This window comes from Camelina sativa, chromosome 16, assembly GCF_000633955.1.
Source record: "Camelina sativa cultivar DH55 chromosome 16, Cs, whole genome shotgun sequence".
NCBI lineage: Eukaryota > Viridiplantae > Streptophyta > Magnoliopsida > Brassicales > Brassicaceae > Camelina > Camelina sativa.
This window is the reverse complement of record NC_025700.1, coordinates 1,749,222-1,774,493: the sequence shown is the minus strand read 5'-3', so window position 1 is coordinate 1,774,493 and position 25,272 is coordinate 1,749,222. Positions and strand designations below refer to the sequence as shown.

General features: G+C 37.2%; 6 protein-coding genes and 1 long non-coding RNA gene across 7 annotated transcripts; 4 read left to right on the top strand and 3 right to left on the bottom strand.

Moving 5' to 3' along the window:
* Window positions 7,006-7,725, bottom strand: LOC104749290. The gene is made up of 3 exons (XR_761354.2): window positions 7,576-7,725; window positions 7,313-7,444; window positions 7,006-7,172 (listed from the first exon to the last, which is right to left on the bottom strand). It is a non-coding gene; the product is annotated as an uncharacterized LOC104749290 (long non-coding RNA).
* On the top strand, window positions 8,218-9,712 carry LOC104749289. Its single transcript, XM_010470883.2, has 4 exons — window positions 8,218-8,641; window positions 8,739-8,897; window positions 9,002-9,110; window positions 9,257-9,712. The coding sequence occupies exons 1-4, from the start codon at window positions 8,243-8,245 to the stop codon at window positions 9,445-9,447; spliced, it is 858 nt and encodes a 285-aa protein (XP_010469185.1). The 5' UTR covers window positions 8,218-8,242; the 3' UTR covers window positions 9,448-9,712.
* LOC104749288 lies at window positions 10,846-12,310 on the top strand. The gene is made up of 4 exons (XM_010470882.2): window positions 10,846-11,238; window positions 11,405-11,563; window positions 11,665-11,773; window positions 12,000-12,310. Exons 1-4 carry the CDS (start codon window positions 10,897-10,899, stop codon window positions 12,191-12,193), a joined length of 804 nt encoding a protein of 267 aa, XP_010469184.1. The 5' UTR covers window positions 10,846-10,896; the 3' UTR covers window positions 12,194-12,310.
* Window positions 12,361-13,641, bottom strand: LOC104749287 (myb-related protein 305-like). The gene is made up of 3 exons (XM_010470881.1): window positions 13,387-13,641; window positions 13,022-13,289; window positions 12,361-12,945 (listed from the first exon to the last, which is right to left on the bottom strand). Exons 1-3 carry the CDS (start codon window positions 13,593-13,595, stop codon window positions 12,493-12,495), a joined length of 930 nt encoding a protein of 309 aa, XP_010469183.1. The 5' UTR covers window positions 13,596-13,641; the 3' UTR covers window positions 12,361-12,492.
* Window positions 14,489-16,026, top strand: LOC104749286 (UPF0481 protein At3g47200-like). Its single transcript, XM_010470880.1, has 2 exons — window positions 14,489-15,604; window positions 15,752-16,026. The coding sequence occupies exons 1-2, from the start codon at window positions 14,596-14,598 to the stop codon at window positions 16,024-16,026; spliced, it is 1,284 nt and encodes a 427-aa protein (XP_010469182.1). The 5' UTR covers window positions 14,489-14,595.
* Window positions 19,038-21,298, top strand: LOC104749284 (UPF0481 protein At3g47200-like). Its single transcript, XM_010470878.1, has 2 exons — window positions 19,038-20,448; window positions 20,963-21,298. Exons 1-2 carry the CDS (start codon window positions 19,116-19,118, stop codon window positions 21,238-21,240), a joined length of 1,611 nt encoding a protein of 536 aa, XP_010469180.1. The 5' UTR covers window positions 19,038-19,115; the 3' UTR covers window positions 21,241-21,298.
* On the bottom strand, window positions 24,305-25,272 carry LOC104749283. Its single transcript, XM_010470877.1, has 3 exons — window positions 24,923-25,272; window positions 24,752-24,833; window positions 24,305-24,665 (listed from the first exon to the last, which is right to left on the bottom strand). The coding sequence occupies exons 1-3, from the start codon at window positions 25,163-25,165 to the stop codon at window positions 24,652-24,654; spliced, it is 339 nt and encodes a 112-aa protein (XP_010469179.1). The 5' UTR covers window positions 25,166-25,272; the 3' UTR covers window positions 24,305-24,651.

The following is a 25,272-nucleotide window of genomic DNA, read 5'->3' as shown; positions in this document are numbered from 1 at the left end:
GGACTTAAGCCAATACTGAAAGAGACGATAGTCGAATTCCCTGATGGAAGCGATATACTCGTATCTCTGGATTACAAAATGCTGAAAAATCACTGCAACCACTGCCTCCGGTTGACACACGAGAGGAAAAACTGTCCTGGCCTTCTGAACACTACTGAAAAACAAGATCAACACCCTATAAAAGGACCTGGTTCAGAAATTGGCACCGGAATACATGGTAGCCAGAGAGCTTCTCAAGGGAGAACCGAATCAGGAACTCACGCTAACAAAAGAAATAGATCCCTATATGAGAATAGCTCACCTCCCAGGAGCTTACACCATAGTCGAGACTCGGGGTACAAGAGACAATCACACTCAAGAGGATATAGGGAAGCCACTCCAAACCCGAGAAGAATTGTAGACAGACAATACTCGCACTCACGAAGCCTCTCCTCCAGAGACCAAAGAGGAGAACCTTTCTACAGAGGATGGAATCACAGGGAGAGTACCCCAACAACTCTTCAATGGAGGGAAAAACCCACTGCAAACACTTCCAATGCTACATATACCTCTGAAACCTCAAGAACACGACGCCCTCCGCTGGAGAGAAATGTTGAAACTTCCCCCAATGTTGCCCTGGAACACCAAACGAGGACTTTATCAGTTCCTATACTAGAAGAAACTATGGGAGAATTAAGAGAGGTGACAGTCCAATACATATCTTGTGCGGATCCTACTGAAAGTGCTGCTCGAAGGAGAAGAGTGATCCAAGGAGAAGAGAAGGACTTAATGGCTGAGACGGCTGCGAATATTATTGCAGCTGCGACTGAAAATGTAACAAACCATAGCCAAAGAGNGGAATCCTATAACAGTTCGCAGGATTCGAGATATCTGTAGAAAGATATCTCCAGACTTTTTATTCCTCATGGAGACAAAAAATAACACTGACCTTGTTCTCCAAAAACTGCAAGGGTTGACTTACCCTTCGAAACTGATTGTGCCACCAAGCTCACCAGGTGCGGGTGGCCTTGCACTGTTTTGGAAGGATTCGATTGAAGTGGAAGTTCTGTCTTCCTGCAAGAATTACATAGACATAAAAGTCAAAGCTAAAGGCAGAACCTTCTATGTAAAATTCTTGTATGGTGAACCCATCAGGGCAAACAGAATCCAACTGTGGAATCAGTTACGCACCTTTGGCGAAGGGAGAAGTGACCCATGGATCCTTGCTGGTGACTTTAATGACATTATCAACAACGCATAGAAGAGAGGAGGACCACCTAGAGCTGAGGGTTCATTTGTGGACCTAAGAACCTTTATGTCAGTATGTGATTTGTATGACCTAAACTATTCTGGCAACTTCTTATCGTGGAGAGGAAGGAGACATACCCATTTGGTCAAATGCAGACTTGATAGAGCTATGGCTAATAGCGCATGGGCAGAGGCGTATCCCTCAGGCAGAAGTGAATACCTCCGCTTTGAAGGGTCGGATCACAGACCAATAGTAGTATCTTTCAACCCTGAAAAGAAAAAACAAAAAGGCTTGTTCAGATTTGACCGCCGCCTCCGAGAAAATGCAGAAGTCAAAAAGTTGGTCGAGATTGCCTGGAACCTAGATCCTGAAGACTTGGTTGATGAAAGAATCAGTAAGTGCAGAAGAGTCATCATCCAATGGAACAAGGAACAACAAATCAACAGTCAAAAGAAAATTGAAGAGCTCAGAACTAACCTTGAAGAGGCTATGAGTAGTGACTATCTGAACTCAGAACAAATCTCGAAGATAAACCACGAACTTATGCTAGCCTACCAGGCAGAGGAGGAGTTCTGGAGACAAAGAAGTCGACAACTTTGGCTTGCTCTGGGAGACAAAAACACTGGCTATTTCCATGCGGCAACAAAAGGAAGAAAAGCAATCAATAATATAGTTGTACTGGAAGAAGAGGAAGGGAACCCTACTTATGAAGAAGAAGGGATAGTGAAACTTATCTCTGAGTACTATAATAACCTCTTCCAGTCCGAAATGGGAAACATAAGCCAAGTGGTCAATGATGCTATAACTCCATCCATCACCCCAGAGATGAACGCAAAGTTAATCCTTGAACCTTCATCAAAAGAAATCAAAGCTGCTTGCTATGCGATTCATGCAGATAAAGCCCCAGGGCCGGATGGCTTCTCGGCGAGTTTCTTCCAATCGAACTGGCACACTATGGGAGATGTGATAGTGCAAGAGATCTCAAACTTCTTCTCCACTGGAATGCTACCTGAAAAGATCAACCACACACATGTCAGACTGATTCCAAAGATAACAAGCCCAAAGAAAGTAATGGACTATAGACCGATTGCTTTGTGCTCAGTTTATTACAAAATCATTGCAAAGATCCTCTCGAAGCGTCTCCAACCTTTCCTCCAGCAGGTGATATCTGAAAACCAATCAGCTTTCGTCCCACAAAGAGCTATCAGTGATAATGTTCTTATAACCCACGAAACCCTACATTATCTGAAAACTTTAGAGGCAAAGGAACGCTGCTACATGGCTGTTAAAACAGACATGAGCAAGGCATATGATAGACTCGAATGGGATTTTATAGAACAAGTCATGGTTAAGATGGGTCTTCACCAAAAATGTATAAGATGGATCATGCAGTGTATCACCACAGTATCTTCCTCTTACCTCATCAATGGGAATGCCAAAGGACTAGTCAAACCTGAGCGTGGAATTCGACAAGGCGACCCTCTGTCCCCATACATCTTCATTCTCTGTAGCGAAGTCTTGTCCGGTCTATGCTCCAAGGCTCAAAGTGAGGGCACCCTAGAAGGTATCAAAGTGGCAAAGAACTGCCCCCGCGTCAACCACCTCCTATTTGCGGATGATACCATGTTCTTTTGCCGGTCAGATAAGCTGAGCTGTAAGACCCTCCTATCCATCCTGCAACGCTATGAAAAGGCATCAGGTCAGAAAATCAACTTCCAAAAGTCTGCAATCACCTTCTCAAAAAAGACAGCAGAATCTGTAAAGATCAGGGTGAAACAAGATCTTAAAATAAATCACGAAGGAGGTCAAGGTAAATACCTTGGATTACCTGAACTTTTTGGCCGCAAGAAGAGAGATGTGTTCACCTCTATCGTTGATAGAATTAAACAAAGAGTTCTGAGCTGGTCGACCAAGTTCCTCTCCACGGCAGGCAAACTCACCCTCCTCAAATCCGTACTGACAGCTATGCCCTCATATGCTATGACATGCTTCAAGCTACCTACCTCCCTGTGCAAAAAAATCCAAGCTGCACTAACTAGATTCTGGTGGGATGGACATGCAAACAAAAGAAAGATGTCATGGATCTCTTGGAAGAAGATGACAAAATCAGTGAGTGAAGGGGGTTTCGGATTCAGAGATATACAAAAGTTTAATGATGCCTTACTAGCAAAAGTTGGTTGGCGACTGCTCTCCAAGCCGGCTTGTCTGCTCGCGAAAGTTCTCCTGAATAAATACTGCCAAAACTCGCACTTCCTGGATAGCACTGTCCCAAACAACGCATCTCATGGGTGGAGAAGCATCTGTGTAGGAAGAGATCTCCTTAAAACACATATGGGAAAGCTAATTGGTGATGGACAGTCTACCCTCCTCTGGAAGGACCCCTGGCTATCACTAGAAAACCCAGAAACCCCCATGGGACCAGTTAGTGAGCAAGCTCAAATGCAAAAAGTAGCAGACCTACTAATAGAAGGATCACAAGAATGGGACCTGGAGAAGATCGCTGAAACCATTCCAGGCTATGAACACAGAATTACAAGCCTGAGACCAAGCAAACTGGGAGGCAACAAATGGGCGTGGCTACCTTCGAGTTCTGGGATCTACACGGTGAAGTCTGGCTATTATATGGCTCTACACGAGGAACCCAAGGATAGTCCAGAGCCACAGACTACAACTGCCTACGATTGGAAAGCAAAACTATGGAGAATCAAATGCAACCCAAAAATTAAAATCCTCCTATGGAAAGCCCTTCATGATGCTTTACCTGTGGGAGAGAACCTGAAACATCGACAGATCAATACGGAAGCAAAATGTATTCACTGTGGGGAGGAGGAAACGACTCTACACCTCTTTTTCAAATGTCAAGTTGCAAGAGAAATCTGGAACTCTAGTCCCTGCGAGGGATCGATAAACGTCGATCGACTTTCTACCTTCAGCAGGGATTTGATGCAGCTAAGAGCCTAAAATGCTTACCTCCAGTGGGGCTTGAAGAAGGAAATCTAACTCCATGGATATTCTGGGCTATTTGGCATAGTCGAAATAAAAGAATATTTGAAGATAAGCAGCTACAGCCCATGGAGATCATTACGCAAGCTACCATTAGAGCAAAAGAGTGGACGCACAATCAGATCAAATCGAATCAGCCAGCGAAGGTACAAGAACAGCCAGATCTGACCACGGAAGATGCGAACACTATAAGATACAACACGGATGCAGCATGGAATACAAGCAAACAAGCAGGACTAGGCTGGATCTCCAAGAACCATCGCGGAATCACTGTGGACCAAGGATCCACACCGGTGTCGAATGTACAATCTCCGCTTGTAGCCGAAGGACTGGCGATGCTGCAAGCTGTATCCTCGGCCTCAACCCTGGGACTCACCCATTTAACCTTTGCTTCTGACTCGATGAACCTGGTCAAAGCCATTAATTCGGAGAACCAACCAAAGGAACTCCACGGGATTCTCTGCGATATCCTGAAGATCTCCCAAATGTTCTCTCATGTTTCGTTTCGTTTCACCCCTCGTTCAAACAATGTCGAAGCCGATTGCTTGGCAAAAAACGCTTTAGCTTCCTATGTAATGGGCCTAGCCCACTAATTAGCTAATGAATCAATTGGTTGCACACAAAAAAAACAAAAAGATATTTAAGTGTTAAAATTACATTAACTTGAAAAAAGATTGAACAAGTGATGCCAAACTTACGAACCAAAGACGTTTGCAATGGATAGGACATCAAGTTCGATTATTCTTCATTGTATTGTAATTTAACACTTAAAATTCTTTTATTAACTCGATTATATAAGATCATATTTTACTTAATGAACGATTTTTTGTATTTTGTATTTAATTAATGAATAAATTTCCTTAATTATTATATAATTCTAATATCATGCATGGTGAATATTATATATATAGTAGTTTTTTTTCTTTTGTCAAATTAATATTAAGATATTTAAGTGTTAAAATTACATTAACTTGAAAAAAGATTGAACAAGTGATGCCAAACTTACGAACCAAAGACGATGCAATGGATAGGACACCAAGTTCGATTATTCTTCATTGTATTGTAATTTAACACTTAAAAATTCTTTTATTAACCCGATTATATAAGATCATATTTTACTTAATGAATGATTTTTGTATTTTGTATTTAATTAATGAATAAATTTCCTTAATTATTCTATAATTCTAATATCATGCATGGTGAATATTATATATATAGTAGTTTTTTTTCTTTTGTCAAATTAATATTAAGATATTTAAGTGTTAAAATTACATTAACTTGAAAAAAGATTGAACAAGTGATGCCAAACTTACGAACCAAAGACGATGCAATGGATAGGACACCAAGTTCGATTATTCTTCATTGTATTGTAATTTAACACTTAAAAATTCTTTTATTAACCCGATTATATAAGATCATATTTTACTTAATGAATGATTTTTGTATTTTGTATTTAATTAATGAATAAATTTCCTTAATTATTCTATAATTCTAATATCATGCATGGTGAATATTATATATATAGTAGTTTTTTTTCTTTTGTCAAATTAATATTAAGATATTTAAGTGTTAAAATTACATTAACTTGAAAAAAGATTGAACAAGTGATGCCAAACTTACAAACCAAAGACGATACAATGGATAAGATACCAAACTCGGTTATTCTTCATTGTATTGTAATTTAACACTTGAATTTTTTTTATTTACCAGATTATATAAGATCATATTTTACTTAATGAATGATTTTTGTATTTTGTATTTAATTAATTAATAAATTTCCTTAATTATTATAATTCTAATATCATGCATGGTGAATATTATATATATAGTAGTTTTCTTTCTTTTATATATATAGTAGTTTTTTTCTTTTGTTAAATTAATATTAAGATATTTAAGTGTTATTTCTTTTGTCAAATTAATATTAAGATATTTAAGTGTTAAAATTACATTAACTTGAAAAAAGATTGAACAAGTGATGCCAAACTTACGAATCAAAGACGATGCATTGGATAGGACACCAAGCTCGGTTATTCTTCATTGTATTGTAAGTTAACACTTAAAATTCTTTTTATCAACCCGACTATATAAGATCATATTTTACTGAATAAATAAATTTTGTATTTATTTCCTTTAATATTATTATATAATTCTAATATCATGCATGGTGAATGTTCTGTGACTTACCTGAATCAAGTAGAGGGAATGAGAAAACCCGAAGCACTCTTTACGCGCATCCAAATCCAAATAGACCTGCAAATTTTCCATGAGATGCGTAAATAGATGTTTTGATAGTATATATTACATGAAGTCTTAAAAGCATACACCAAAATAGAAAACAAAATAAACAGACCAAATCAAAATGTGGAATATATATTGCCTTCTTAAACCTTCTTAAAAGCACACGTCCTAAAAAAACAATTCTTCATTCGTTAATACACATCATCATCATTATTTCTCTCATTCGATAACATCTAAAGTGTGTAGTAGTTTAAATTCATTCATCATCATTATTTGTTATTTCTCCTAGCCTACTGATATAACACGTCAAGACATATTACATTCTATATACTCATTCACATACATCAACATCAATATACCCTAGTACCCTACACACAATAAGCACAAATCGAAACAATATACCCTAGTACCCTACACACAATAAGCACAAATCGAAACAATATACCCTAGTACCCTACACACAATAAGCACAAATCGAAACAATATACCCTAGTACCCTACACACAATAAGCACAAATCGAAACAATAAAAAAAAAAAAAAATCGAAACAATATAGATACATAGTTCATCCTACTGATTAGAGAAATCATCAGTAGTAGTTTAAGTAGAGAATTGGTGAGAGAGTCAAACGTACCTCAATCAAAATTATGGAAACAGAGGAAACCAACCCCCTTCACTTCACCAGTTTATTGTATATTGCAACCTATAAAATAAAATTCCATATTGCAAATTAATAACTGATCGCACGCATGATAATATATATAAACGAATATTGAAAATCTATAGTATAACATATCAAAAATAAAAATCGACAGGGGAAAGAAAATTAGTAGAACCACTCACACCATAGATTTGTTTTAGAGAAGAGTTTGAAGATCCATATAAAAATTAAAGATCCAACTTGAACCGGACCCCAGACCCGAGAACGGTGACGTAAATTGATCAGGGCGAGACCTTTAGTTGCTAGCACCCGATCTGAAACCATCAGAATAAACAAAACGAAAAAAAAGTCAGAAAGAATGAACAGAGACCCTAAGCTATAGACTCCCGCAGTTGAAGCGAATACTACGGTGAGAGAGATAAAGATAGAGAGAGAGAGAACGAACCTCTGAGAGCGTTGATAGATCGGACCGAAGCTTAGCATATTCACGAACCATCCAGAAATAATACCACCGCAGCCATGATGAAGATGAAACCATGTATTTAGGACTCAAGTAAGATAGAGAAAGAGAGAGAGAGAGATGATTCTAGATGGCTTTAGGTTTTTTTTTCTTTTCTTTCTCCTAGTTTTGATATCGAACCGTATTTAGAGAGAAGAAGTAAGGGGGTTAATTAATTAAATCATCTTTTAATTTACAAGAATACTACCGTTACATACATACACTGTTACACCGTTTTAAAAAAAGTTACCGTTCATATAACGTTCATGTTTGTTGACTTGTTGTAACAAGGAAATACCCAGATATATTTCTAAAAAAAAATAAAAAAGGAAAACACCAGTCACGTCGAACCGGATTAAACCGAAGTTAGCCGTCTTTTGACTGATTCAGTCTTTTTATTGAAACCCTTAATTTGTGGTTATTATAAACATGACCACAACGTCCCAATCCCAATCCATGATCGTGTTATAACCCAACCAATCTCATTGGTTTAGTCTGGTTTTGTCCATTACAGCTTAATTAGATTAGATCCTTTTGACAAAATAATTATAAAAACATTATATTAACCTTTTCGAGTAAAACTCAAAAAAAAAAACAAAAAAAAAACGAGATAATGTATACAATTACTTCCAACGCACTCTCAAAGGTCACACCAGGAACAATCAGAGCAAGAGCAACAATGGAGTCAGCTAAACCTAACCCCGATGGCTACCAAAATATCTTGATGATGCGTCACGGTGATCGCATTGACAAAATCGATCCACTCTGGCTCGATACAGCCGCCAGACCATGGGATCCTCCACTAGTTCAAGACGGTATGGTTCGAGCGTTTCAAACTGGTCAACGGATTCGATCTCAGATCCACTTTCCGATTCACCGTGTTTTCGTTTCCCCTTTCATCCGCTGCGTTCAGACTGCTTCCGAAGTTATCGCTGCTCTCTCAGCCGTCGATTTCGATCCCAACGGTACCTCTTCTAAAGACGTCGTTTCGATCGATAAGTCTAAGTTCAAGGTCAGGTCTGAGAGAACTTTGAAAATCTTGCGGTGTTTGTGTTGTTTTGAATCGGACATAAGCGTTGTTTAAGGTGATTCTTGTATGCTTCTCTCAGGTTTCTATTGAATATGGATTGAGCGAGATGTTGAACTCAATTGCTATTAGCCCTGAGATTGCTCCAAAAGATGGGAAATTTGATTTCATGATTTCAGATCTTGAAGCTATGTTTCCTGATGGTATGGTTGATCGTAGTGTCGATCCTGTTTTTAAAGAGGTGAGCTTTAAGGACCTATCTATCTCTAGTCTCTAGACTTGTGTCTTGTTCTGTTTCTTGATGAGTATATAAACTTGATATCTCTCTTGGTTTGGTTTGTTTAGATGCCGCAATGGGAAGAGACTGTAGAAGGATGTACAGATCGATTTCTTAATTTGATAAAGACTCTTGCTGATAAGTATCCTTCTGAGAACTTGCTCTTAGTCACTCACGGTACTACAGTACATTCTTTACTTTTTATCAATATCAATTTCTAATTCTTTCTGCTCGTTTCGTTGTGAGTCTATGAGTATAGTCCAGTCCCTTTCTTCAATTAATTCATATATTGTATTTAAGTCTTCTTTGTTGGGAAAATGCAGGGGAAGGAGTAAGGACTACATTTGCAACCTTTAAAGGCGTAGATGTGTACGACGTAGAATATTGTGCTTGTGCTGAACTGAGAAGACAGGTCTTGAGTAAAGATGGAGGAGACTTCGAGGTGATTACAAGTCTTAGTCAAAGTGGAATCAAGTACCATCCCTTGAGTACCACAGACCAAACTTCTGTTTAAGTCAATTGTGTGTTCCGGATGATCATAGCATTATAAAACAGGATACTGGCTAATGGTTATCTAGAAACTTCTGGTTAACCGGACATGACGACCTTCACTACAAATGGGAACGTTACGTTACGTATACAACAAGAACAATAATATTGTAGCCATACCAAGGCAAAAAGGGCTGATGATTCATTCAACCTTTAGTTTTTTAACTCATGGATTTGTGGAAACTTTTTGTGTTGTTTCATTGAATAAGCCAATAAAACTTTTCACTAAACGAGTAAACTTAACGTCAAATTAAAGACATATTCTCATCAGTAATTTACGACTTCACGCTAAGCAGAATAGTTCATCCTCATTTTTGCAAAATAACTTGTTAGAATTTTTGTCTAATCAAACAAGTAGTCTCTAAATATGAATGGTCAAACTAGATTAAAATAAGATTTTAAAGAAAGTCATTAGCGTGGGGTTTGTGACCAACCCCCTCCATTAAAGGAATAGTTCGATTTCTATTAAACTAGTTAAAATAAGTTGCAAATCATATATGACAGGGAGATATTAACATCCAAATAGAATTAAGTAATCACTATATTGTATCATCACATTTAGTTTATTTGAAAGATCATAGCCTTGTTTTGTCACGTCATTCACCACCACGGCACCCACCTATACATGTATTGCTTCTTCTCTGTTTTTTTTCTCACAATCTTTCTTTCTAAAATAGAAGCTAACAATATATATTATCTTCGTTTTGTTCACAAATATATATTATCTTCTTCTAAAAAATGAATGACTTGTTAATACGATGTCGACATATGTATCTGTGTAATTTCATCGAGGGAGACAAAGTATCAAATAAGTAGTTTCCAAGTCATATTGTATATTATATTTAAAGTAAGAAAAGAAAGTTTGTAAGTATATCCTACTTTTGTTGAGTGCGGTAATATAATTTGCATTTACAACAACAAAATGTTTATAGCACTTTTTCCAATACAAAAAGAAAAATATTATTGTGTAATGGTGCTATGAACACATCATATTCTCGAATGAGAAAAACCTTTGCAGTTTCCTACTCTTTTGAAAAAGATCGCAGTTGTTATAAAAAAAATTAATTTAAAGGGTATTTCTCAACAATTTATTAGGACTAATGTTCAAAGAAAGTGTTATGCGTTAACTAGATGGTGATCAAACGTCTAGCGTCTAGAACGTCTAATCGGAATTTAAGCGGTTTAAAGCGGTTTAGACGTTTATACGATAAATTATTTATATATTTTATATTATATATATAATTATATAAATATGTATAAAAATGACTAAGAGTGAGTGGCACTTATTTATAATGTTAATGACATATCCACAAAAAAAAAGAAAAAAGAAAAAAATATAATTCACCTTATAAATACGAACCCATAACAGTCGCAAAAAAAAACTTAGAGAAAGAAGAAGAAGAAAAACAAAACAATGGAGTCTCCCGAATCAAACAACATGGATGATGGCAGCTACCAAAACATCTTCGTGATGCGTCACGGTGATCGAATCGACAATTTCGAGCCACTATGGGTTTCAACCGCCGAGAGACCTTGGGATCCTCCTCTCGTTCAAGACGGTATGATTCGAGCGTTTCGAACCGGTCAAAGGATCCGATCTCAGATCGCGTTTCCGATTCACCGCGTCTTCGTCTCCCCTTTTCTCCGATGCGTCCAGACTGCTTCCGAAGTCGTCTCTGCTCTCTCCGCAGACATTGTTGATCCCAACGCCATGTCTTCCCAAGACGTCCCTTCCATTGATACATCTAAGCTCAAGGTCCGTCAGATCATACCCAAATCATCTTCTTAAACCACAAAAGTTTCTTTTTTTTAAGGAATCGAACTGTGATAACCAATAGTACCATATCATCGTTCTCTGTTGTAGTAGTAGTAGTATAAGATCAAATCAGCTGAGTGTTTATTATGTGTGCTTCTCTTCTCAGGTTTCTATTGAGCTTGGTCTGTGTGAGATGCTGAACGCAGTGGCTATTAGGCGTGAGTTTGCTCCTAAAGATGGAAACTTTGACTTTAGTATTTCAGATCTTGAAGCTATGTTTCCTGAGGGAATGGTGGATCATAATGTGGACATGGTTTATAAAGAGGTGCTTTTTTAACTCTCTTAGGACCTTTTCAAGTTTTGATCTTTTCGTTGTTTTTCTTATACGTTGGTTAAAAACATTGATCCTTGGTTCCTTCTGTTCAGTTACCAAAATGGGAAGAGTCTGTGGAAGGCTGCAGAGATCGGTATGTTAAAGTTGTAAAAGCTCTTGCTGATAAGTATCCTTCAGAGAACTTGCTCTTAGTCACTCACGGTATGCAAGTCTCTGACTTTTAGTTTCCACATCGATTTATTTTAGCTTGTTGTGTATTCTATGGATCTTGTATAACTTCCTACTTTGGCATTGATCAATCTCAATCCGTCTTAACTTAGTCAGATGTAAACCAGTTCCCTTCTCTATAGTGAACTATCCGTCCCTCATGAACTTGCGCAATTTCAATGTTGTTAACTTCTAAACCTCTTTGATGAAATTTTTTCAGGGGAAGGAGTTGGAACTACATTTTCAACGTTTTATAAAGATACAACTGTGTACGAAGTAGACTACTGTGCTTATGTTGAATTGAGAAGAGAGGTCTCAAGTAAAGATGGGTCTGCAAAAGCTGGGGAGTATGAGGTGGTTTTGAGTCATAGTAAAGCTGGAATCAGGTTTAGTCATGATCCTGCCCAGTTATGAACCTATGATAAGCCAATCACCGGTTTAGTCAATTTGTCTTCAGTGTCCTCTGTTTCTGTACTTTTGATTGTATTTGAACTGCTTTTGTATGAATTACGTTTCAAAGTTTTCATTCAATCGAATAAGATTTTATAAAAAAAAACAATACATCATATTAACAAGGAAGCAAGAATTGTCATTACATAGTTAGACTGTTGCTTGAAACATCTAGAAACAGTTCTTCATAGTTAATAGAAGGCATCAAATTAGACCTAAACACAACACAAAAGGAAGACCAATCTACAAACAAGAAGAACAATCTAAGGAGTCCGGATCGGATCAACTTGATCAAACATGTCAGCAGGGAAATCGTCTAAGAAAACATCAGGTTCTTCATCCTTTGAAACATGTCTGCATCTTCTCGGGGCAGGGGAGGGCTCAAAAAACGGCTGAGGAAGAGCGAACAATGGCTCAGAGGAATCAGCAGGTCCAAGTATATCATAGTAAAAAGGGTCGTCAAGTCTAGCCAAAAGCTCTCTGCTTTCCGGAGAGAAAGGGATAAGAGCTTGCTGATCTGCATCGTTAGGTGAGTCAGAGAACTCAGCTATAACAAGATCAGTGCCAAAAGTGAAAGGCTGATGCTCGAACTTAATACCCAAATCAGGCAATCTCAAGGCTTTATCATCAACTTGGTCAGAAGAAGAATAAGGAACCTTCATCAACGATGAAGAAGAAGAAACAGTAATCTCTTCTTCCTCAACCAAACTAAAACCCTGAAACCACAAAGTAAAAAACTCAAAACTCAAAACTCAAAGTAAAATACTTGTGAATTTGTAGTCATTAGATAACCTGAGTGGGATTGCAAGATTGACGGATTGGTTTGACGTGTTTGCCCTTGCATCGATGAGAAGAAGAAGAGGAAGACTTAGAAGTGGAAGCATCAGAGGAGGAGTTATGAAGAATCCTAGCGAGTCTCTTTTGTCTGCTACTCCAAAAGTTCTTAACATCGTTATCAGTTCTTCCAGGTAAATACGTAGCGATTCTAGCCCATTTGTTCCCAAAATCAGATTGCAACTCAATCACAACCCTCTCTTCATCAGCCGAGAACTTGCATCCACTTCATCCATGAACCCCCAAAACAACAAAACAAAACCCTAAATTTTAAAGCAAACAAATACACCTAAATTGAACAGAGAGAGGAGAAAGATGAGTACTTTTTGAGATTGGGACGGAGTTTATTGACCCAACGGAGACGACAAGATTTGCCAGTGCGGTGAAGAAGACCTTTGGATCGAATGGAGCTCCAGTCACGAGGACCGTATCTCTTAACATGGTTGATCAATACTTCGTCTTCTTCGGCTTTCCATGGCCCTTTCTTTATCTCTTCCTTCTTATTATTATTATTCGCTTCCATTTTCCTCATCTCTCTAACTCTCACTGATCTCGGCTTGTTTCTTCTATTTTTTTTGTTGTTGTTACTCTTGACTCTCTTCTTCTTTCTTCCTCTTCTTCTTCTTCTCTTTGGGTTTTGTAGTGACGGTTGGATGCGGTTATCACCCACATTTACCCATTACCCCCTCCACTCTCTCAGTACCCCACTCCCCAAGTTTCTCTCTCTCACATTTCGAATTTGCTAATTTTACTAAACTACCCTCGTGTTTTTTACTTAATTATTAGCCCAATACTAAGCCCAAATCAAGTGAGCCCGTGTAAGGCCCCCTTATTTTGTACATGCACGTGGGTTGTGTGACTTGTGACTACAAATTTTCTTAATCAAGAAGATATATGTGGAGATTAGTGCGTTGAATGTGCGTGTGAAAGAGTTGTGCCTCTTTATTTTTATTTTTTTTTTACTCAAAACGTGCCAAATTCTATTTTATATTTCACAAAACAAAAAAAAACAGAAGAGAATAAAAGAAAGAGAGTAATGTCTTCTTGTTATAAGTTGTAATGAGCAAAACGATAACCAATATTAAATTAAAAAATGCTTGAACATGACTGATTTTTTAATACTGTTGATACCAGCCTTGAGCTGTGGGTTTCGAAACCTGCATCTGATGCCTTCCTCTTTACGGTGATTAATTAACTTATTTGCTTCTCTTTAACCAAAAAACAATGGCTAAACCGGTTCTTTAATCTAAATTCATTTTCTTAATCTAGAAAAAGTAAGTATAGTTTTCTTTTTAGTGGGAAAAAGTAAGTATAATTTAACCAATTTAGGATATGATTAAGGTTTCGAATCAACTGCATTATATATTTTTAATCCGGATTAAGCAACTATGGTCATGAACTCATCTTTCACTAGAAGGGAAAATTTCGAACTTAACTTGTCTTTCTTTCACTATAAAGTTCAACTTTCAAGAGAGGCTTTAAAATTCTCAAGACAATGGAACGAACCTTGGATCTTGAATCGGGCTCAAACCATGCATGAGTCGGCGAAGAAACTACCTGCTCCTGGAATGTGGCGTTTTCCTACAAATCCTGATCTTTGCTGTATCTACAGAGTCCCAAACTGCTTACGTCAAGTAAGCCCGGAAGCATACACGCCTCAACTGGTTCTCATTGGACCTCTTCACCGATCTTTAATATCTCAAGCTCTCAAGTCTCGTGGAGATATCACAAACACGAAGCTCATGGGCTACTTGAACATGGAGGGCCACAAGAAAGTTTACTTGATGGAATTCGCACGAAGGGTTGAAGGGAAGAAAGCAGTCATTGATGGATTCAGGAAGATAATAGAAGAAGACGAAGATCTTATCAGGGCAAGCTACTCTGAATCAACGGCCTGGATTCCATCTCCAGAGTTCGTGGACATGATCTTGCACGACTCTGTTTTCATACTAGAGCTCTTTTTGAGGTTTTACGTAAAAGGACCAGAGAAAATAGGGGATCCTCTCATGGACGAGCCTTGTCTTGTACACACAGTCACTGGAGATCTCATCTTGCTCGAGAACCAGCTTCCTTACTTCATCCTCGAGAAACTCTTCGATCAAATAGTTTCAATACTCTCCCCGCACCAGACGTTCCGTGAATTAACCATCATCCATTTTCGAGTCCAAGATAAGATTGGAAACAACTCAAAGTTTAGACATTTTACTGATATGGCAAGGTGTGTGCGCGTGGAGACAGTTCCAGAGCATGGTTATGGGATATTCAGGCCTATGTATGAAATGTATAATGCGGATAAGCTAGACAACGGGGGAGTGAAATTCGAAGCCGTGGAAGACGAGCTGTCGGTCGAGGTGAAATTCACCAATGGTGTTTTGCATATACCATGTTTTTTAGCTGATGACGATGCAGAGATGATACTTAGAAACATAATGGCACTTGAGCAATGCCATTATCCGTTCAACGCCCATGTATGTAACTACGTCATGTTCTTAGATTTCCTCATCGACACCGAGAAGGACGTCGACTTGCTTGTCCAGAAAGGTACTTAATTAGTAAATTGACCTATTAATATTTCTCTTGTCTATTTGTGTTTGTATCTTCACACTTTGTGTACTTAATTAGTAGATTGACCTATTAATATTTCTCTTGAGTATCGATTGATTCATTATGGTTTTTGGTTTTTGTAAGGAATAATAAACAATTGGCTTGGGCAACATCGTGCGGTGGCTAAGATGGTGAACAAGCTCTGTTTGGGAGTCATGCAAGATGGGTCTTACTATTCTGATATCGCAACGGAAGTCGTGGAACACTACAACAACAAATGCAATAAGTCACACGCCATCCTAAGGCGCGTGTATTGCAGCGACCTGTGGACAGGGACAGCCACCGCAGCCGCTACGTGTCTATTGCTGATGACTCTTGTCCAGACGGTGTTTTCGATCATTCCAGTTATAAAGAAGTGAAATTCATTCACCCTTGTTCGAAATATATAGCTAGTACGTAGTGACTAGCTAGATTTGTTGTCCGTTTAGATAATCACTTTATTAATTTCTTGTCCCAAAAATATGGTGAAGTTGTAGAGTTTGATTCGGAGAGTTATTGCAATCAATAAACTAATTTGTACTGACTCATTTAACTTTAAAGAAATTAACTTTCTTCTTATGAGTAGGAAGGATCGTCGGAAAGCTTTGAAAGTCTAAACTATCGTATACTAGCTAGTAGCTATGAATACATGGCAGCAAAGGTAAAAATAATCAGATATCAGTTGTTACTGGACATGTGTCCAAACAAACGCTAGAGAAACTCAGTAACAATCAGGACAAATGACTTTGCACATTAATTTATTTGTTTGGACAGCTGTCCAGTAACATCTGAGTGTTTTGTTTATGGGTGTTGTATATGCTCTTTGCATCAATCGTAACATCTGAGTGTTTTGTTTTGTGGGTGCAGGTGAAAGTGAATTTGCTTTTAAAAGAATCAATTCACAGATTTGCCAATATTATGGTTGCGAAAAAATTAGTAACAGTTGCTGTGCCCTTAGTGAAGAAATGCATTTTAGGACGAAGAAATGCCCTTAGTGAAGAAATGCTGTGCCCTTAGTGAAGAAACCATAGTGAAGAAATGCACAGTAACAGTTGCTGTGCCCTTAGTGAAGAAATGCATTTTAGGACGAAATAAAACCTCAGCATAATCATTGATAAAAAGTCGATGTTTTTCATACACACACAAACGACATTAAAAACAAACTACATTAATTAGCTATCGAGAACCAAAGAGTATGTTTTGGGTCTCATTCAACAACGCTTAGAGGTTCTTCTGGTCTGGGGGATAGGCTTCCCCTCGGCAGATAGTTTTGCCCAAAGGACAACCTGATTCCAACTCCTAAACTCTTTGTCAGCGTCGTCATAGTTGCTATCAGAGATAAAAATTATCATTGATCGTGCTTCACCGTGACTAAAGCACAAGGACGATTTAGGAATCGAAACACAGTAGTATATTTGCAATTTCTTCAACAAAAAAAAAAAGAGAGATAGATAAAACAATTCTAAAATTACCAAGGTCTTCGGTATCAGCCATGGTACTGAAGGACTGATCGAAACATTTAGAGAGAAAGGGGCGGAACAAAGGCAGACGAGAGTTAATCAAAGGCTTACAGCTACGAAATTGACTCATAAACATGGTGTTTTGACAGGAGAAAGAGCCAGCCGGAAACAAAAAAGGAAGACGATAGAGAGTGAGAATTAGGGTTTATGATGTCAATAAAAAAAAATGAAGGGGTATAGCGGTTTTATAGCTACGCATACTACTGACTAAGTCCATAGCTCACTTTCGTAAATGGGCCTTCTTAAAATAAACCCTATAAGAATAAACTAAAAACATACAATCTGATTATATGTATATCGGGCTAAAAGCGGTGTCAGAAGGATATGAAATTATAATCTTTGAACTGGAACGAGAGTTTGGAAGCAGGAAGAAGCAACAACAAGAACGTATGCAGAAACCTTGTTAAGGAGGAAATTTTTAGGGTAAGACATGAACAAAGACTTATCCAGACGGTGTCTTCGATCATTCCAATTATAAAGAAGTGAAACTCTTCACCCATGTTTGAATTATTTAGCTACTAGTACTAGCTAGATTTGTTGTCTGTTTAAAAAAACCACTTTCTTAATTTCTTGTCCAGAAATATTGTGAAGTTGTAGAGTTTGATTCGGAGAGTTATAACAATCAATAAGCTAATCTGTACTGCCTCATTCAGCTATAGCGAAATTAACTTAAAGTTAAAAGAAATTTACTAAAGAAATGAAAGGTACAAAGAGTTGGACATCAAATTCATAGTCAAATCGTATCATATACTATAATATAAGAGTGAAATCTTGAAACTTAAACCAGAAAAAAAAAACTATTAACCTTAAAATTCACCAGTTATATTTGAAAATTTAACATTAAAACAAAAATTGATCTACCAACAATAGTAATACTGTATCGTAGAGAATTTAATGATTTACTTACTTTACTTAACGATATGATCGATCTTCTGTTTCAGTACCTACATCCTCAAGTTCCTCTTCAATTTCGATTGTGATCCATGAGTAGTACGAAAACACCCATTTGTACTTGATAACTACTCAGAATTGTACGCATGCATGGTGATAAAAAATATGTCTAAGCAGGCAACATTTACCCATAATAAGTGAGGTTGAAAAGAGGAGACCTTGATTCGGGGTTACTTTTGGGCAAGTTTATCAACAATAGTAATATTCAATCATCACCATATACACTGAATTTTATCTTATGAGTAAGAAGGATCGTCGGAAAGCTTTGAAAGTTGAAACTATCATATACTAGCAGCTATTAGCATAGACTAAGGAGGAGACAACTCTTTAAATAAATGAATAAGTTTTAACTGGTTAGCTGTAAAATCATTAGAATACTTTCCTATTCACATGTTTTTTTGCCAATCAATATTGTCATTATATCCAACTATATATACTGTAGTATTTTGTAAGAAAACAAATGCTGCTTTAAAAAAAAAAAAAAAAGGTGATTGTGTAGTGACTTTCATCTGAATGTTCATCATCCCTATCAAAATCATTTTGCAATTGCATGTATAAGATTTTTCTTAAGCTAATTCCCGAGAATAAGAACATCAACCGAAATAAACATATTTGACCTCAAAATAAGGATCCATTATTGTGAAGATCTAGAAAAACACAACAAATTAAGTAAAAAAGACTCGATCTCGAACGACATTGGGCTCTGAATCCACAAATCTATGTTAATATATAAATTAACATCTGTAATTTATTACTACATATGTGAACAAGTGACTTTCATGTACATGGACACGTTCGTGTGGAAATTTCCTCCATTCCTTCCTCATCATTTACTGCTTACTAAGAGGGAAATTACGAACGTTAAGTACTGTCTCGTCGTCTTTCTTCTTCCTCCTCCTTCACATTTATTCTCATTTGCTCTCTCAAAACTATCTCTTTATTTCAAGACAAACTTCAGATTCTAGAGAGACAAGGCACTGGATTACATTTTGGAAATAATGAACCGAAGGTTGAATCATGAACCGGACACGATTCTTGAGTTTAACGAATCGGCTCCCGGGATGTGGTGGTTTCCTACAAATCCTGAGCACCGTTGCATCTACCGAGCCCCTCATCGTCTACGTCGAGTAAATCCAGAAGCATACACGCCACAATTACTCCTCATTGGACCTCTTCACCATTCTTTAAAATCTCAAGCTCTCAAGTCTCGTGGAGATATCACAAACACAAAGCTAATGGGCTACTTGAACATGGAGGAGCATAAGAAGTTTTACCTCGCAAGATTCTCAAAAAGGCTTGGAGGGGAAAAAACCATTGATGAATTCAGAAGAATAATCAAAGAAGACGAAGATATAATCAGGGCAAGCTACTCTGAATCGACTGCCTGGATTGAATCTAAAAAGTTCGTGGACATAATCCTACACGACTCTGTTTTCATACTTGAGTTCCTTTTAAGGAGTAAAGATTACACCTTGCTTGTGCACCAAGGATCAGGCACTAACAAGACATGGGATCCTATATTTGAGCAGCCTTGTCTTCAAACCACTGTGGATGAAGACCTCATTTTGCTCGAGAATCAACTTCCTTACTTCATCCTCGAGAAACTCTTCGGTCCTATCGTTCCATTACTCCGCCCGAACCAGACCCTCCGTGAGATAGTCATCACTTACTTCAGATTCCAAGGTAATATCAGAGACGAGTCCAAATTCAAACATTTCACTGATCTATTCCGATGTGTTCGTGTGGAGACACTTAAGTCCAAAAGAAAAGCCAAGAGTAAATTCAGATCTTTAGCTGGTCTATTCCGATTTGCTCGCTTGGGAACACACAAGTCAACAGAATCAGAAAGGAGTCGTCATGAAGCTCTTCGCATGGAGGAGACGACACATGTGTCAAGAAAACCAACAAAGACCATATCCAGACATATAGCTGATCTTTTCCGATGTGTTCCCATGGAGATACAAGGGTCAAGAGATACAGAAAAGAGTCGTCTTGAACGGCTCAAAACTCATCGCATGGAGACACATGGGTCATCGAAAAAACCAACAGAGCACCCGATCATCAAAAACATGTATAATGCAGCAAAGCTACACAGTGCAGGAGTGAAGTTCAAGGCCGTGACAGATGAGTTCTCGATAGATGTGAAGTTCAAGAATGGTTGTTTGATGATACCTTGTTTGTGGGTTCCAGATGATGCGGAGATCACACTAAGAAATATAATGGCGCTTGAGCAATGTCATTACCCTTTCGAAGCGTACGTATGTAACTTTGTCAGTTTCTTGGATTTTCTCATCGACACTGATAAGGATGTCGACTTGCTCATGGAGAACGGTACGTATGTACGTATTGTTTATATGTGTATATATACCAGTGTTCTAAATGCAGTATAACCTAAAGTTAGTAGCAATTATCTCATACATTGAAACTGTGAAGCAAAACTAGGTCTACCTTTTTTTTTTTTTTTTTAAATTGAAACACAACTAGGTGTCTAGGTCTACCTAAGCAGCCAGTTAGTCAACGATTTATTTACTTTAGTTAAAATTTTCACATTTGACTTTTCAAATTTATGTTGATGCATAAATGGATTATTTGATTAATTTCATACTTGATCATTTGAGAAATATTTTTGATACTATTTGGAAATCATGTTTTTCAATTTTCACCATATAAGTATACTTGCCATGTTATATATTAATTATTTTATTTTATCATACAAATGTTTTAACCGTATAAAATCCTCTAATTCCGAGTAAGTACTGCTACGTGTTTACTGCTGCTTGGTGCTTTGCTTAACTTTTCCCGCATAATAAATACTACTTAATATGGCTTGGTATGGTTGTGAAAGGAATACTAAACAACTGGGGGGAGAAGAGTTCGGTGGCCGTGGCGGAGATGGTGAACACACTCTTTTCGGGGGTCGTCGAGAGTCGTTCTTACTATGCTGGTATAGCGTCTAGAGTCAACGCCTATTACGATAATCCATTCAACAGGTCACGCACCATCCTCGGACGCCAGTATTTCGGTAATCTATGGAGAGGTACGGCCACCGTGGCTGCCACGCTTCTGTTAGTAATGACTCTTATCCAGACGGTGGCTTCGATTATGCAGGTTATGCAAAAGTGAACGTTCATCCCATTCTTGGACAACGTCGTTTCACTCTCTCCCGTTAGTCGTTTGTGCTTTAATAAATTAGTCATATCATTTATCAACCATCTCACTCTCTTATGGTGTATTTAATGAATTTTAATCATATAGTATTTTTTGTCATGCATAGCGCGGCTACTATATATAACTAGTCTAATAGCCTCTATAGAAGTCAAAAAATTTGAAATTCAAACAGAAAATATTCATTATTAAAAGAAAACACACAACCACACACAATTATCCCTATAATAATACACCACTTGTAAACACATTTAGCTGATCACTCACTCAGTGGTCACAAATTAGTCAAATTACATTCGGTTAAATTTATTAAAATCATACCTAAATGTGGTCTTTAAAAAAAAAATATTCAATCTACAGTATAACATGAATTAATGATTTCTTTCTTACGGATAGGATCTTCCAAAAATCTTGAAACTATTAATATGTACATACGAATACGATATTTTGCAGTTTATATCGAACGTGGAGAAACCCCTGGAATGTATAGAAGGGTTGCTGATCAACAGAAATCAATTACTACTACATACGGTTGGGCCATACAAAGTTCCGACAAACTTGGTAATAATTAGGATATTGACTGGTTGACAACAAAGAAAAAATTAGGATATTTGAATTTTTAAATTAACAATTTATTTGAACATAGAGTTAGAGACTAGAGAGAGAGACAAAATTTGCAAATTTTTTAAAGTGAGAGCGTTAATTTTTTTTTTTTTTAAATGAAAAAGATTCATAGTTAATCAGATTATCAGAGTATTTTGAACTAAGAGGAATATTTCGAACTTTAGTTGTCTTTCTTCTCTAATGGCTTTCTTGAAACTTCCACTTTTAAGAGAGCCTTTTTAGCTTTTAAGTTGCAATGATCAGCAAAACGATAACGAATATTAAATTAAAAAATGCTTGAACATGACTGATTTTTAATACTGTTGTGCCTTGTGCTGTGGATTTGGAAACCTGCATCTGATGCCTTCCTCTTTACGGTAATTAATTAACTTATTTGCTTCTCTTTAACCAAAAAACAATGGCTTAACCGGTTCTTTAATCTAAATTAATTTTCTTAATCTAGAAAAAGTAAGTACTGTATAGTCTTCTTTTTGGTCGGAAAAAAAGTTATACCTATCTTTCCGTAACTAAAGAAGAAAAGAAGCAATGCCTCAGGTTATAAAATATGAATCATTTTGATAATACAAGAAAAAAACACACAAATCTTGCACTTATCCGGATTCACCGGCGGCTTCACGTAATCAAGATTAACGTCTGTCAGTTCAAGAACTTCTCGGACGTCAGAGCCAATATTTTCAAAATTGCCAACGGAAACGATAGAGAGAGGATCTCTGTAATTGGCCTTGTTGAGAGCAATTCTAACATTCTTGACGAAGTAACAAGCGTGAGATCTAACTATTACGCATGGTGAAGAATATAAAGTTGTTGATGCTGCCGTCTCAGGTTAGTCATATCATTGTCAACCATCTCACTCTCTTATGGTGTATTCAATGAATTTTAATCATATAGTATTTTTTTTGTCATGCATAGCGCGACTACTATATATAACTAGCCTAGTAGCCTTTATAGAAGTCAAAAAAATTTGAAATTCAAACAGAAAATATTCATTAATAAAAGAAAACACACAACTATCCTTATAATAAATAATACACCACTTGTAAACACATTTAACTGGTCAGTGATCAGTGACCAGAAATTGCATTCGGTTAAATTTATTAAATCATACATAAATGTGGTCTTTAAAAAAATATGTTCAATCTAAGATAAAACATTAATTATCCTTCTCACGGATAGGATCTTCAAAAAAATTTGAAAGTATTAATATGTACATACGAATACGATATTTTGCAGTCTATATCTACCGTGGAGAAACCCCTATAATGTTTAGAAGGGTTGCTGAACAGAAATCAGTTACTACTACATGACAATTGGGCAATACAAAGTTCCGACAAACTCGATAATAATTAGGATATTGACTGGTTGACAACAAAGAAAAAAAACTTAGGATATTTTATTTTTTAAATCTAACAATTTATTTGAACATAGAGAGTAGAGAGAGAGACAAAATTTGCAAATTTTTTTGAGTGAGAGCGTTAATTTTTATTCTATTTTTTTAAGTGAAAAAAATTCTTAGTTAATCAGACTATCAGAGTATTTTGAGGGATATTTCGAACTTTAGTTGTCTTTCTTCTCCAATGGCTTTCTTGAAACTTCCACTTTTAAGCAGGATCAAAGGTTGGCCAAATCACATGTATATATAAATTAAATAAATTTTGTCAAATCTTGAGATATGATTGAAAAAAGGGGCCAAGGAAAAGCAAGGAAAATCTTCTAGCTCACCAACACAGCAAGCAAGGAAAAGGACTTCTTCGCAAATGGCTTGCCCATTTATATTAACTAGTAATTCTAGGATATGTAATCTCTTTTCAGTTTCTGAAGCCTTTTGTCTCCTTTAGCGTTCATCTTTTTAATTTTTTTGGGCTGTCGCTAAATATATAAACTTGTGTAAACCTCAAGTTCCTTTGATAATATAATTAACAGTTATCAAAAAAAAAATGAGAAGGTTTATACAAGCAAAAATTATACAACAAGAAGAAAAAACAAGGGCACTCCCCAATGCCAAAGCAACAAAGAAACAAAGCAGAAGTAAGATAGTCGCAATAGGTTCTTGAGAGTTTTGAGCCAGAATCTTGGAAGGATCTTGGTACATGTAAGATCAAGATTGTCAACAAACTCTTCCATGACCAAGTCGATGGATGAGAGATAGCCACTGTCATAAGACGTACTGGCGTTAGAGAAGGGGTCAAGGCTAAGCTTCTCACCGGTTTGAGAAGGTCTACACGGAGTAGGAGCTTGACACAGTTTTGAGCAAGGTTTAGAATGCTCTGTCGCTTAAGGAGGTCTAGTGGAGTTTCCGTAGGGTTTAGAGCGGTTTTGGAAAAATCAAAACCACAACTAGCGCTCGGACAATTTGAGTTCTCGACCCAAACACCATAGACACTCAAGCAATNAAAAAAAAGGGGCCAAGGTTTCCCGTTTTAAAAACTTTGATCTTAAGAAAGGAAACTAAGACAGAGCACACAACAAGCAATATAACAACAACAACATAAGTATCATCCAAGATTTTTTATGAACTCAAAACCCTTGTACGAACATAAGTATAACAACATAATGCAATGAACTCAAAACCCTTGTCAACAAGATTCAGACAAAGACGACCTAAATTTCGTCTATCTATATGAACATCAAACTCGAATAGCCAGAAGCATCGTTGAGGAACCAAACAAAGAACTATTCCATGATCGTCTCATAGTGAATCCGACAGAACAGAGAGCTTCAAGCAAGCTCGATCTCTTCATGACAAAATCATCCGTCTCTCTCTGCAAAACCTTACAATTTAGCAAGAAACAATCTTTGGTCCAATTAGTGAATTAATTAAACCCTATAAGAAACAACATCGGCGTACCGGTGATCGGCTTATCCGGGATTTGAGGAGTAACCCCCAAATTAGTTCTAATGCTAGCTCCAAGATCAATCGCATCTTGAACCTAAATACCACAATTCATCAATTCTATCAAACCTCTCTCTCTCACACACCGTGAGAAATAGATAGAGATCAATGATATTTTTAACTAACCGTGTGGATCCCTGTGGCTCGGACTACTGCGACGGAGCTAGTGGCTAACGAGCCGACGAAGAGCGATGCGACGCCGAATGCTTTGAGAGGCATTAATCGAATGTCGCCGGCGTAACCTCTCCGAATCAATCTCACTCCCCACATGATTTGAGCTCCACTTCCCAATGCCCACCACCAATGATCGGATCCATCCAACAAACTTCTCTCCCCGGCGCCGTCTCCGTCGTCGTTTCGTTCCTCCATTTTCACCGTCGCTTCCTCCGATCTTGTTGGTTTTGGGTTCGATTGCGAGATTCCTATTTCGTTGCTGGTTTAATGTTTGTTATATCAATACAAAAGGAAAAATTACA